This window comes from Tachyglossus aculeatus, chromosome 18, assembly GCF_015852505.1.
Source record: "Tachyglossus aculeatus isolate mTacAcu1 chromosome 18, mTacAcu1.pri, whole genome shotgun sequence".
Taxonomy (NCBI): Eukaryota; Metazoa; Chordata; class Mammalia; order Monotremata; family Tachyglossidae; genus Tachyglossus; species Tachyglossus aculeatus.
In genome coordinates, this window is record NC_052083.1 from 37,610,208 (window position 1) to 37,624,387 (window position 14,180).

Consider the following 14,180-nt stretch of genomic DNA (forward strand, 5'->3'; position numbering starts at 1 on the left):
GTCTCCCCCTTCTAGACTGTGAACGCGCTGTCGGGTAGGGACCGTCTCTATATGTTGCCAACTTGTACTTCCCAAGCGCTTAGTACAGTGCTCTGCACACAGTAAGTGCTCAATAAATACGACTGAATGAATGAATGAGCATTGGAGCTAACCGTTACATAAGCGATAAGTAAGAGCTGGCCCTTACCGTGCACTTGGTTGATTTCGGAATTGGAGGACAGGATCTCATCAGCCAGTTTCTGGGCAGTCGGAAGTACTTCGGTGTGGTGTGCTGTGATTAAATACTGAACAAACTTTTGCAGCTGGTCCCGATTCATCTGGAAAAGGGTCTCTGAGATGGGAAGACGGAGTTTGACTTGGTCTGGCTTGCGGATCCTGTAGAGCGACAGTGCCACTACATGAGCACAGTAAAATATGTCCTTGTTCCCACAGCCACAGGTCACGGAAGTGATTTTGCACCGATCAAAGCTGATTGCAACTTTGTAAGTCATTTCTGGTTCGGATGGAGTGGCGGGCTCTGTGACTGTGCCACTCAGATGGAATCCTAGGAGAAAAAACACAGGGGAAAGTTTAGACTTATTTTATTTTTTTTTTTTGGCACAAATGGAAGTTTAAGGGATGGGGAGCCATTACGATCACAATTTACAAATGCTTTATCTCTCAATGTTTTCACCTCCAGCTTAATGCGGATGGGCTAAAGAGCCCAGACTATGGAGCTAAATGTAAAATAGAACAGTTAATTGAGAATTACCTTGTATGTCTTCTATATGTTGCCAATTTGTACTTCCCAAGCGCTTAGTACAGTGCTCTGCACATAGTAAGCGCTCAATAAATACGATTGATGATGATGATGATGATGTTTTCTTTCCTCCCTGAGGCACGATTCACACGAACTATAACTTGACCAACTTGCAACTGTTCAATCAGTCAATCAATCGTATTTATTGAGCGCTTACTGTGTGCAGAGCACTGTACTAAGCACTTGGGAAGTACAAGTTGGCAACATATAAAGACGGTCCCTACCCAACAGTGGACTCACAGTCTAGAAGGGGGAGACAGAGAACAAAACCAAACATGTTAACGAAATAAAATGAATAGAATAGATATGTACAAGTAAAATAAATAAATAGAGTAATAAATAATAAACTGTTACCCAAAGTGGGGTTGGGGGGTGAGTGCATGGAGTGGGGTGAGGGGCGTGAAGCCATCCAAGCGCTTAGTACAGTGCTCTGCACACAGTAAGCGCTCAATAAATACGACTGAATGAATGAATGAATCCACATTACTCTCTCTAGCTTTGCGTAGCAAAGACAGCCGGCTTTGGGAAGCGGCAACATATTATTACGGTATCCGGTAATCACTAACTTCAGTATGAGTGATCGGAGCAACGCACACCAACAGAAAAACCCTCGTCCTGGAGCAATCTGGGGGCATCGAGTTGGAAATATCAGAGTACTTTTCGGGTACCAACTACAAATTACTTGTTTGCCGATACGCTCTTAACTGCAGCCACAGATAAAGAGAAAAACGTTTCTAAAAAAAGCCAGGTCGACAAAAAAGAAAGGTACTATTACAAAGTGCTTATGCCTTCAGTAACATAATTTTAACTTAATGGCATGAAATTGCTGCTTTTATGGCTTTTTCCTTGACTCGTCTTTCTCATTCCGCTCCCTTATTCAGTTCATCAGCGTGGCTCAGTGGAAAGAGCCCGGGCTTGGGAGTCAGAGGTCATGGGTTCTAATTCCGGCTCTGCCGCTCGACAGCTGTGTGACTTTGGGCACTTCTCTGTGCCTCAGTGACCTCATCTGTAAAATGGGGATTAAAACTGTGAGCCCCACGTGGGACAACCTGATCACCTTGTATCCCCCCCAGCACCCAGAACAGTGCTTTGCACAGAGTACGTGCTTACCAAATACCATTATTATTATTTATTCATCGCCAAACCCTATGGTTCTACCTCCACAACATCTCTTGAACACACTTCTTCCTCTGCATCCGAACTGCTCTCTTGCTGGTCTCCGGCACTTATCATATCTCACCTCGACTACTGCATCAGCCTCCTTGCTGACCTCCCTGTCTCCAGCCCACTCTTCACTCTGCCATCGGTATCAATTCCCCCCAAAATTGTTTTGCGCACGTCTCCCCACTCATCAGTAACCCCCCAGCCATCTCCACAAACAGAAACCCCTCTCTCATTGTTTGGTTTTTTTAAAATGGTATTTGTTAAGTGCTTACGCCGTGCCGGGCACTGGACTAAGCACCGGGCTGTAGATATAAGATAATCAGGTTGGACACAGTCCCTGTGTCACTTGGAGTTCACAGTCTTAATCCACCATTTTACAGATGAGGTAAATAAAGCGCAGGGAAGTGATTTGCTCAGGATGACACAGCACACAAGGGGCAGGGCTGGGATTAGAACTCGGGTCCTCCGACTTCTAGGTCCGGATAAACTCTATCCCTCCTACCTATCCTCGCTCCTCAACCCACCCCAAACTTGGCTCTTCTAAAGACCAACCTATTTTCTGTGCCTTAACCTTCTCTTGCCATGGACCCCTTGCTCTCACCCTCTTTACATCCACCTGACCACCACTCTCTCCATCTTCCAAACCCCCTATAAAAATCCCATCTCCTCCCAGACACCTTCCCAGACTCACCTCTTAGTCCCCCATCCTGTTCTCCTGCCCTTCTGCTTTGCCTATATATTTGGCTCTGTCCCCTCTAAGCACTCTGACAATCATCCCTCCCCTAGCCCTACAGCTTTTCTGTCCTTATTTTGTTACTCTGTTGCTTCCTCTAACTGTAATTCATCATCATCATCATCAATTGCATTTATTGAGCGCTTACTGTGTGCAGAGCACTGTACTAAACGCTTGGGAAGTACAAATTGGCAACATATACAGTCCCTACCCAACAGTGGGCTTACAGTCTAAAAGGGGGAGACAAAACCAAACATACTAACAAAATAAAATAAATAGAATATATATGTACAAGTAAAATAAATAAATAAATAGAGTAATAATTCCTTTTAGTAGCCATCTTCCCCACTAGTTGGTATGTTCTTTGAGGGCAGGGATTGTGTCTACCAACTCCTTTGTACTCACCCATGCACTTTGGGCAGTGCTCTGCACACAGGTAAGCCCTCAGTAGAGACCACTAATTGATGGCAAAGATATATTACAAGAATATGTATGCGGCATCCCACCCACCTTTTCTCTCGATTAAGGACTTTTTTTGATATCACGGGGTGAGTGGGAAATACAAGGATGTGTTCAAATGATTAAAAACAGTTTTTGGTGGCCCATAAACCCACATTTGGCTCCACGTGAAATAAAAATGCATTCCTCTTCAGGCTGCCACGTACGGGCCTACAACTTTAATGAAATCTCTGATTGCGAAGCACAGTCTGTACAATAATCTAATTGATAAATGGACTGCCTTAAAATCTTCTGAGGGCCAGAGAATGAACAAAATGAAACTCATTTGTATGTTTTAAAAGTATCTGGGGTGTTTCACCTAAAGAAATGCTTGGCTGATATTTTTAAAACCCCTTCATTTAAAATTAAGAGGGATTAGGTCACCAGTAATCAATCGGTGGTCTTTACTGGATGTTTACTGTGTGTGGAGGACTGTACTAAGCGTTTGGGAGAGTACAATGCAACAGAGTTGGTAGTCACATTCCCCTACAGTCTAGTAACGGCACAATAGACAAATGTGCTCATTAATTTTTTTTAACAGTGCAAAGAATTTTGATAACCGGTTTAAAACGAGACCTGATTCTACAAGAATCAAATATATTCAGTTTTACCACACCATTAAAATCCGATGAGAATAATGTGTCAAGGCAAACATTTTACAGATCGACCCAGCCCTTGGAGAAGGTAGTCAGGGACTGCATGGGTTACGATGAACGAGACCAAAAGAGACAAGATTAAAATTCATTAATTTCATAAACCCCTTGTGTGGTTGCCAAATCTCACAAAGATTTTTCCTAGACAAATTCTACCAGAAGTTTTTAATAAATAGCTTCAAAACCAGCTATCCCCTGCCAATCTCTTTAAAGCACAGCCAAAAATCACATTCACAGAGTATGCGAAAAAAGCGGTCTGCTTTTGCTTTAGAACTATGGAAAAAAACCACAGATCTGCAAAATGAGCCTTTAGATGCCCTAGGCCTCACTCAGATTTTCACAATAGGCCCACGTCCTAATACAATGATTCCCAAACACAGGCTGACTTGCTATAAGTAGCTTCGGTATAAATAATTTTGCTTGGAGGCTGGCGATGGAATGCCCTCCCTTAAAAATTAGATTATTTCACTTATAACTGATCTACCTACTCAGTCTGTCAACTTGAATCGGTCAGTACCCGAAGCTCCCTGTGGAAAAGATGGTGTATGAAAAGCTGTTTTATTAGAAGTGTGCCACTGAATCCACTAGCTAATAAGCATTTCTTCTGAGGTTCAATTTTGTGTCCATATTTTCTTTATGTAGTCCGAACGGAGGTGGGGAAAGTATGATTTTGGTTAGTGTCAGTTCTGAATGCTTAATCTGAAACAGCAGCTACCACTGATGCCAAACCCAAGTGCAGAAAACCCTTTGTTCTCTCACACTTAAGACACACTTACACAAGTTAATGAGGGTGCATGCGTGTTTGTTCGGTGAGGTGAAGAAACGCCTGGAAACAGAGCCCTTATTAATATCATTAAGTCGCAGAGAAACAGGCAGAAAGTCTTTCATTTTTCAGAAATCCAACTCCAATTTACGGTAAGATATGCCTGAACAATCACCCAGTGAACCAGACTCTCCCGGGTGTCTGCCCTCTCCGGTATCAAGTTAGATATTGTGGGGAACGCATCGATTCTTCTTTGAGTTAATGCTCTTTTAGTGAGATAAACACAATGCTAGTGGTCGTACAGGAATAATTCACCTCCCTATGTGCTCGACTTTTATCCTGAGAGTAACTGGAGAATGTGGCACTTCTTAAGTTTTACATGACTTCTCACTTTTCAGAAACAGGATATTTTGGCCTTTATACTCGGAGAAAAAGTCCACAGGGCACTAATAAAGACTACATGTTCGGTGCTAATTTACTAAGTTTTCTCACCGCGATATATCCTATTACACTGCCACACCCCATAAATCCAAAGGATAACCTCAAAAGTGTTTTTGTTTTCCCACAGTGCTCTGCACACAGTAAGTGCTCGATAAATACCACTGATTGATTAAAAGGATTTGAAACAGTATCTTTTAAGCGGCCCCAATTACACAGTCATTTTGCTTCACACCAACAATTCACCATTTGTATCGATCAATCGTTAATTCAGTGGCAGTTATTGAGCTGGGTGCTGAGCACTGCTCTAAGAACTTCTTGAGAGAGTTGGAAGATACACACCCTGTCCTCCAAGAGATTAAAATCTAGTGGGAGAGAAAGACATTAAAATAAATAACAAATACGAGAAGAAATACAGTACAAGGATAGATACACAAGTGCTGTGGGCCTGGGGTTTCAGTGCATTCAGTTCATAGGTGATGCGGACGGTAAGCCAAATCAGTGGGGGAAATGTGGAGTTTTTTATGGTATTTGTTAAGCGCTTATTATGTGCCAGGCACTGTACTAAGCACTGGGGTAGACACAAGCTGATCAGGTTAGACACGGTCCCTGTCCCACATGGGGGCTCGCAGTCTTATTCCCCATTTTACAGATGAGGGAACTGAGGCACAGAGGAGCTAAGTGACTTGCCCAAGGTCACCCAGCAGACAGGTGGCAGAGCTGGAATTAGAACCCAGGTCTTTCTAACTCCCAGGCCTGTGCTCTATCCACTAGACAACACTGCTTCTCACAAGAGGGTCAGGGAAGGCCTTTTGGAGAAGACAGGATTTCAAGTGGGTTTGGCGATGGGGCGAGTGAGCGGTGGTCTGTCACAGAGCAAGGGGGAGGGAGTCCCAGCCCAGACGGAGGACTTGAGGAAGGTGTCAGTGGCGAGGCAAAAGTGAGTAGGTTGGCATTAGGAGGGAAGCATGTGAGCTGGGTTATAGAAGGAGATTAGCGAGGTGGGGAAGAGCCGATCAAATGTTGCGGTAGAAATAGGCTTCTTAAACACAAGTGAAAATGAAGGGGGGATAGGACCACCTAGAAACGTACTCAGAGGTAACACGCTTAGTCCACGTAAACTAACATGAGCCTTCAAGTGACCAGACTCCCTCCAGATCTGCAGAATAATCGTGACCAACTGTGTAGGGGTTTTGAAAGGACACCGAATAACTAGAAGGAAAACCAAACATTTCATGATTTAGTTCCACGTTCGTGAAAAAAGTGAATCCAGCTGCTTCTTGACAGTACAATTTCCCCTTGCCTAAAAGTGGACTGATTTTGCCTTTGAGAATGTGGCAACCTGCTGGGAGCCCAGTTTCACCTGCCCTCAAGCAATCCATCACTCAATTATTGTGATATTATGATATTTGTTAAGTGCTTACTAGGCATCAAGCACTGTTCTACACGCTGGAATAGATCAATCGTATTTATTGAGCGCTTACTGTTTGCAGAGCACTGTACTAAGCGCTTGGGAAGTACAAGCTGGCAACATATAGAGACAGTCCCTACTCAACAGTGGGCTCACAGTCTAAAAGATACCAGTTAATCAGGTTGGACATAGTCTCTTCCCCACATGGGACCTACAGTCTAAGTAGGGAGGAAGCACGTTCAATTAATCAGTCAATCAATGGTACTTATTGTGTGCAGATCACTGTACAAAGCGCTTGGGAGAGTACAATAAAACAGCATTAGTAGACAAGTTCCCTGACCACAAGAAGCCCACAGTCGAGAAGGTGAAACGGATATTAAAATAAATTACGGATGTACACGTAAGTTCTGAGGGTGGGGTGAATGAAGGGTATAAATCCAAGTGCAAGAGCACTTTTATTCATTCATTCAATCGCATTTATTGAGCGCTTACTGTGTGCAGAGCACTGTACTAAGCGCTTGGGAAGTAAAGTTTGGCAACATATAGAGACGGTCCCTACCCAACAGTGGGCTCACAGCCTAGAAGGGACTACAGCATTTTATTGAGCATTTACTAAGCACATTTATTGGGCGCTTACTGTGTGCTGAGCACCGTACTAAGCGTTTGGGAACGTACAATCCAACAGAGTTGGTGGATAGTCTCCCTGTCCATAAGAAGCTTCGGGTCTAGGGGGCGGGGAGAGAGACTTAAAGTATGGATAGGGGACACGGTAGAGTACAATGATGCTTACGAAAGCGCTGTTGGGCTGGGGCGAGTATCACAGTGCGTTAGGGGTAAGGAGCCAAGTGTATAGACGAGCCTCCACTCCCATGGAGTTTCCAAACAAATAAGGGGCAAGTTACACATTCCCTTCTGACAGGCTTTCCAGGAAAATGGTACACGGTAATGAAACAACAGGCAATTCGCTGTTACCAAGGACATCTAGCAACCCTGTCCCTGCAACTTCTCCAAGTAGGAAATGCCCCTCACCAAAGCAATAGCCTGGGTTCACTAAACGTCCATCAACATTCGACCTATAAAAAGGAGAACGGAGCCTAGGGTATCTTTGCGCTCCTGAGCGGTAACGGGAGCAACAAGCAGAACTCCTCTTCTTTAGGACTCCAAGTTCCTTTTTTTTTATGGTACTCGTTAAATGTTTACTCTGTGCGAGGCACTCTACTAAGCACTGTGGTAGTTAGGAGACAATCAGGTTGGGCAGTCTCTGCCCCACTGGGGCTCACAGTCTAAATCGAAGAGAGGAGGGTTTTTTTCTCCATTTTACAAATGATGCAACTGGGACCCAGAGAGGTTAGGTGCCTTGCTCGAGGTCACCCAGCAGACAAGGGGCAGAGCTGGAATTATTCATTCAACTGTATTTTATTCAGTCGTATTTACTGAGCCCTTACTGTGTGCAGGGCACTGCACTAAGTGTTTGGAAAGTACAATTCAGCGATTAGAACTCAGGCCCCCTGACTCCCATGCTTTTCTCACTAGGCCCCTCTGCTTCCCTCATGGATTGTAAACTCATCGGCCAACTCTAATCAATCAATCAATTAATCGTATTTATTGAGTGCTTACTGTGTGCAGAGCACTGTACTAAGCCTTGGGAAGTACAAGTTGGCAACATACAGAGACAGTCCCTACCCAACAGTGGGCTCACAGTCTAGAAGGGGGAACTCTACTGTAGTATACTCTCCCAAGCAGTTAGTACACTGCTCTGCACACAGTCAATGCTGAAAAATACCACTGACTGAACCATCAGAAAGGGAGAAACTAAGCAACTACCTGCAATCCCTGGTCTCTACAAGCTACTGCCCCATCCTCTTCTCCTAACCCTATCCTGGTTACTGATTTACAGGGACATATAAAGGATGATTGACTTTATCTAAATAAGTATGTATTTAAGCTCCTAAAACTGTGGGGTTACAGTGAGGGGAGGGAAAAATGTGGAGGAAAAAAACCTGTTGACATACTGAAACTGCTGTAATATAGACTCTAAAAAACATACTAGTGATGTATTATAATTGACTGCAACCCCTGAAAGAAACTTTCCTCCTCTATTTCAAACTCTGCATTTTCCCAGCAGAGTGCAATTAACATGTTCGAGATTGCCCAGTTAATCCAGATTTAGCCGAAAAGTCAAGGCTCCATTTAGATTCTGCCTGTCCCCGCAGCAGGTCCATTTAAGACAAATGAGAAGCGGGCTACAAAATATTTATCGAGAGCCTTGGGCCTGAAATGAAATCCTGCAAGAGGGAGGCCCTGGCTGGGATCCACGGCGTCTTTTGGTAACATGTGGAGTTGGCTTCGGTAAAGCTGGCAGCTGCCCGTGCTTATCTCGGCATCTACAAGGTTGGTGAGGCGCTCTGCCAACCCTGCCTCAGTCTCCAATTCCAGGTAGCCGTGGGCCTCGGAAGGAAGACGCCTGTAGGCCGCCCTGGCTTGGAATTCACTACGCCGGCTCCCTTGCGAATGTGGACGTGTTTTCCTTTCTTCCTCATTTGTCATCTGCAAAACATACTCATTATGAGTCAAACACTCATCAACTGCCGGAGGGGAGGGAAGAGCAGAGCAAAGGTGAGAAACAGAATGGCCTAATGGATAGAGCTCAGGCCTGGGAGCTGGGTTCTAATCCCGGCTCCGCCACTTGTCTGCTGTGTGAACTCAGGCCCATCACTTCACTTCTCTGGGCCTCGGTTACCTCATCTGTGAAACGGGGATTAAGACTGTGAGCCCCATGTGGGACAGGGATGGCATCCAACCTGCCTAGCTTGTATCTCCCCCAACGCTTAGTACGGTGCCTGGCATACAGTAAACGCTTAACGAACGCTGTTAAAAAGGGAATGGGTGGGGGGGGGGGGAGAGGGGAAGTAGCAATCAATCTTATTTATTGAGCGCTTACTGCATGCAGAGCACTGTACTAAGCGTTTGGAAGAGTACAATACAACAATTTAACAGACGCATTCCCTGTCCACAACGAACTTGCAGTCTAGAGGAAAAGAAATGGTCAGTCCCCTGTTGGTCCTAAGGAACCACGATAAGGGACCACCCTGCTTTGGCCGAACTGGTTAGCGGGAAAGGGCTGTGAGGATGGAAATTCATTCACTCATTCAATCGTATTTATTGAGGACTTACTGTGTGCAGAGCACTGTACTAAGCGCTTGGGAAGTACAATTTGGCAACATATAAGGGAGCAGTTAGGAGGGTGTGACCTGGAGGGAGGCCTCCTGGGGGAGGTGGGCTTTCAAGAGGGCTTTGGCCATCAGGAGAACAGAGGTCAGGTGGATTTGAAGGAGGCCAGGGACATGGGGGGAGCTAAAAGACCCAGGCAAGGTCATTTTATTGATGTTTGCTTATTTAACCTTGGTTGAAATAGAAAAATACCAAAGATAGCTTTTCTTTTTTTAACCAAGCCCCTTCAGCTGAAAATTGTTCTAGGATTCTCCCTTCCAATTCTAGAATGCACTTCAGACAAAATAAGTTGTTTGATTTGTGATCAGCATGTTAAAGAAATTGCTTAAAAGTCCTTTTGGGTTTTCTTTCAAGTATTTCCAACCCATCACCTTCAATTCCTGGTGGGACTGTGCTGCCTTGCTTTGCTACTCCGTGCAAGTTTGTCACCATTTGAAGATTGCAATTTCTGTTCTGCAACTGAGTCATTTCTTTCAGGAGGCCTCCATCTAGTGAGTCGACTGCAGTTTCATGGACTGATTTGAAAACTGCACTTAGCGCTTTTGAGTCAAATGCCTTTCGGTGATGGAACTCAAAAACAGCCTGTGACCGGTGCTCTTGGTAGTTTTTTTTCGGCCAGCTGGCAGAGGGAAGGGTCACTGTGGACAGGGCTAGTCAACGAACTCAACTGGAAAGGGGCCATCAACTGACACACCACCGCGCTGATAATTTGGCTCTACATCCAGATAATGCCAAAGAATCAGAAGAGAAAACATAAGGCACTGGAAATGTGGTGACCCGAAGTTAGGCTAGGTACCGCTCAGAGACCAAGGACGATCATTCGGAAGGATCCATCTGAGTAGAGGTTGAGGTAATCTAAAAAGCTACATCCACCTAGGCCAAGAGCTAAACGAGGCCAATCCATTCGTTGGTGAACGCAGACTCACTCAAAGGTATTTACTGAGCGCTTAACTAGTGCTCCCTTAAAGTCTTCCGCCCTCCCAGCCCCACGGCACTTCTGTAACATATCATTAATTTACTTATATTAATCTCCGTCTCCCCCTTTAGACTGAAAACTCATTTTGGAAAGGGAATGTGTCTATTTACTGTTATACTCTCCCAAGAGCTTAGCACAGTGCTCTGTACACCGTAAGCACTCAATAAATATGACAACGAATGAATAAATACAATGTAACAGAGTTGGTAGACCCGCTCCCTGCCCACCAAGGAGCTTACAGGCTAGAGGGATCGGTTTCAATCTAGTATTTTATTTTATTTTATTTTGTTGGTATGTTTGGTTCTGTTCTCTGTCTCCCCCTTTTAGACTGTGAGCCCACTGTTGGGTAGGGACTGTCTCTATGTGATGCCAATTTGTACTTCCCAAGCGCTTAGTACAGTGCTCTGCACATAGTAAGCGCTCAATAAATACGATTGATTGATTGATTGATTGATAGTAGAGATGTCACCTTTGGATGGTGAACTTCCCATGAAAACAAAAGAACTTTCCGTTACTTTCCCATCCACCGATCGGAGCGTTCGTTAGTCTCCGACACTCGCAGAGAAGGAGAAAATGGCTCTAGCCAAGAGCCATCTTGTGTTGCGTGGAACTGGTCTCACTGCAAAAAAAACCCCCAAACCAAAAACATTTCAAACCAAGATATTAGGAATCGTACAGTCGTTAAAAATGTGGAGTGAGGTCATCACGAAAGACAAAAAAGATGAGCAGGAAATATTAGCTCATAGCCAGCACAACAAATCTGCCAACTTGTGTTGCCCTGACTTGTTTCTTTTGTCCTTCTCTGCTCCCAGTCCCACAGCACTAACATCCCTATCTGTAATTTATTTGTAATAATAATAATAATAATGGCATTTATTAAGCGCTTACTATGTGCAAAGCACTGTTCTAAGCGCTGGGGAGGTTACAAGGTGATCAGGTTGTCCCACGGGGGGCTCACAGTCTTAATCCCCATTTTCCAGATGAGGGAACTGAGGCACAGAGAAGTGAAGTGACTTGCCCAGAGTCACACAGCTGACAAGTGGCAGAGCCGGGATTTGAACCCATGTCCTCTGACTCCAAAGCCCAGGCTCTTTCCACTGAGCCACGCAGTACTGATGTCTGTCTACCCTCCGCTAGACTGTAAGCTTACTGTGGGCAGGTTAGGTGTCTCTTTATTGTTGTATTGTACTCTCCCAACCACTTAGTACAGTAAGCGCTCAATAAATACAACCGAATGAATAAGAATGAATCTGATTTTGCGTCTGTCTCTGCTGCTAGACTGGAAGCTCCTTCTACCTCCACGGGACTCTCCCATGGGTTTGGTCGAGTGTCCTGCACAGAACGGGTGCTCAAAAAATACTGTCCACTGATAGAGCGGATCTCAAAAACCTGAAAGTGTGTACACAAAAGACTGGCCAGATTCAGTGACACAAAAACGGTCTCAAAAAGCGTGAAGCATAATCTAAAATAGGATAGACTGGAATGTCGGGGTGCGTTTATGAGGGAACCAGAGAGGCCAGGTTGGCCAGAGGATAGAAAGATCTTTACTCTTCCCTGCCAAAGAATCAGTTCCAAACATTTACCCTTCTTCTAGAAATATTATGCACACTTCCTGATAAATGAAAAATTCACATTCCAAAGGACTACAAGTTTTCCAAACACTCTTAAAGGTCGCGAGGAGGTCAGAGAATGGTTAATATTATTTGAACAAGCCATGTCTAAAGTTTGTTCGGATCAGTGACTCAGCCGGGCCACGGGATTAGCACATCTCCTTCCTAAACAAGCTCTATTTACACTTCTAATGAATCTGGGATTGTGGGAGACATTGCAGAAAGATGGAGATTTCCCTAGAAAAATAAAACCGGGGCTCGTGTGCAGCACATTGCCGGGGGAAGTGTAGAATTTACTGTTCCCAACAGAATCAAAAAGGTTCATTTGGTTTAACGTTAAGCGTGCCCTGAATGCTCTGCAATAAAAGGTCAGAGGAGGATTTGTTCCAGTACCGCAAATATTGAATTTTCTGGCCTTGAAATGATGCGGTAAGCCTGGCCCGTAAAGACGGGAATGCTTCATATCAACCCTCTCTTCAATTAATGGGAGAGTTAACATTTTCGCTCCCATTGTTAACCATGCGGGGAGAACCGTTCAAAGAACCAGCCCGACCAGGTTGCTTCTGAGCGTCCAACCTGATTAACTTGTAACCACCCCGGAACTTAGAACAGAGCTTGGCAAAAAATAAGTGCAGAACAGGTATCATAATTGTGGAGGTCTAGAAAGATGGTACTGACCCATCAAGACCGGATCTTAACATTCATATGAGTTGGGGCCTAACATTTGCCAAACCCAGGGATTCTAAGACGAGGCATCGCTGGCCCCAACAAAGCTGCCAGGACAAGAGACCGGAAGGCTGGGCTCGATCCAAGATAAGCAGTGTTTTTTCCCCCCTCATTGATTCATTCGATCGCATTTATTGAGCGCTTACTGCATGCAGAGCACTGTACTAAGTGCTTGGGAGAGAACAATATAACAATAAACAGACACATTCCCTGCCCACAACGAGCTTACAGTCTAGAGGGGGAGGTCCTTCCCAAGGTCAACCAGGAATCACCATCAATAGGCTGCGGGTCATTACCTCCCCATCCCATCCCCACCTGGCTGCTTCTTTCTTGCACATCAGGGTTTCCTGCAGCAAAGAACAACAAAAACTCACTGTTTAACCGGGTAGGTTGTTCGACTTCCAGACGTCTCGCCGGAGAAACAGGAAATAACCAAAACGAACCATCACCACAAACTCGCGCTAAGGATATGATGCACTGGAAATTATTTTCTTTTAATGGTTGTTGAGCGCTATGTGCTGGGCACTCTTCTAGGCACCTGGGTAGATACGAGTTCATCGGGTTGGACACAGTTCGTGTCTCTCATGGGGCTCACAGTTTTAATCTCCATTTTGCAGGTGAGATAACAGAGGCCCAGAGAAGTGAAGTGACTTGCCCAAAGTTGCGAGACAGACAAGTGACGGAACCAGGAGTAGAACCCAGGTCCTTGGGCTCGCAGGCCCGCGCTCTTTCCTCTGGACCACATCGCTTCTTACTGTCCATGCTGATGGTCTGATGATTTTAGAAAATTGATTTTCTTTATAAAGTACAATGTACAAAATACATCTGTTTGCAAACAGACGACGGGGTCATTCTCAAGTAGTTTTTATCTCCTGCTTAGTTTTCCATCTAAAAGAATGTCAACACAAAATGGCAACCCTCCCATTAACAATCCAGATTCTCCCAGTATGCAAGCTATTTCCTAGGAATGAGGCACTTTCAGAAATTGCACTCATTCTTTCAGTCCCTCACCCACCCACCACCCACTGGGTACGGTTTAATAAATTATCGCTTCGGAGAACTAAATGACTAGAAAAGGTTTCTGTATCTGAAATGCCTCACTCCTAGGAAGTAGCTTATGCACTAGGAGATGACATTCAAAGGGCCCTAACGGTCTACTTGGTGGCCAACAGTACACT

At 44.8% G+C, this 14,180-nt stretch overlaps 1 protein-coding gene across 1 annotated transcript in view; it reads right to left on the reverse strand.

Moving 5' to 3' along the window:
• ZSWIM5 (zinc finger SWIM-type containing 5) overlaps window positions 1-14,180 on the reverse strand; it is a 148,405-nt gene that overhangs the window by 45,224 nt on the left and 89,001 nt on the right. The window contains exon 2 of the mRNA XM_038760585.1: window positions 188-544. Coding sequence (XP_038616513.1) covers window positions 188-544 — 357 coding nt within the window. The remainder of the gene's footprint in view (window positions 1-187; window positions 545-14,180) is intronic.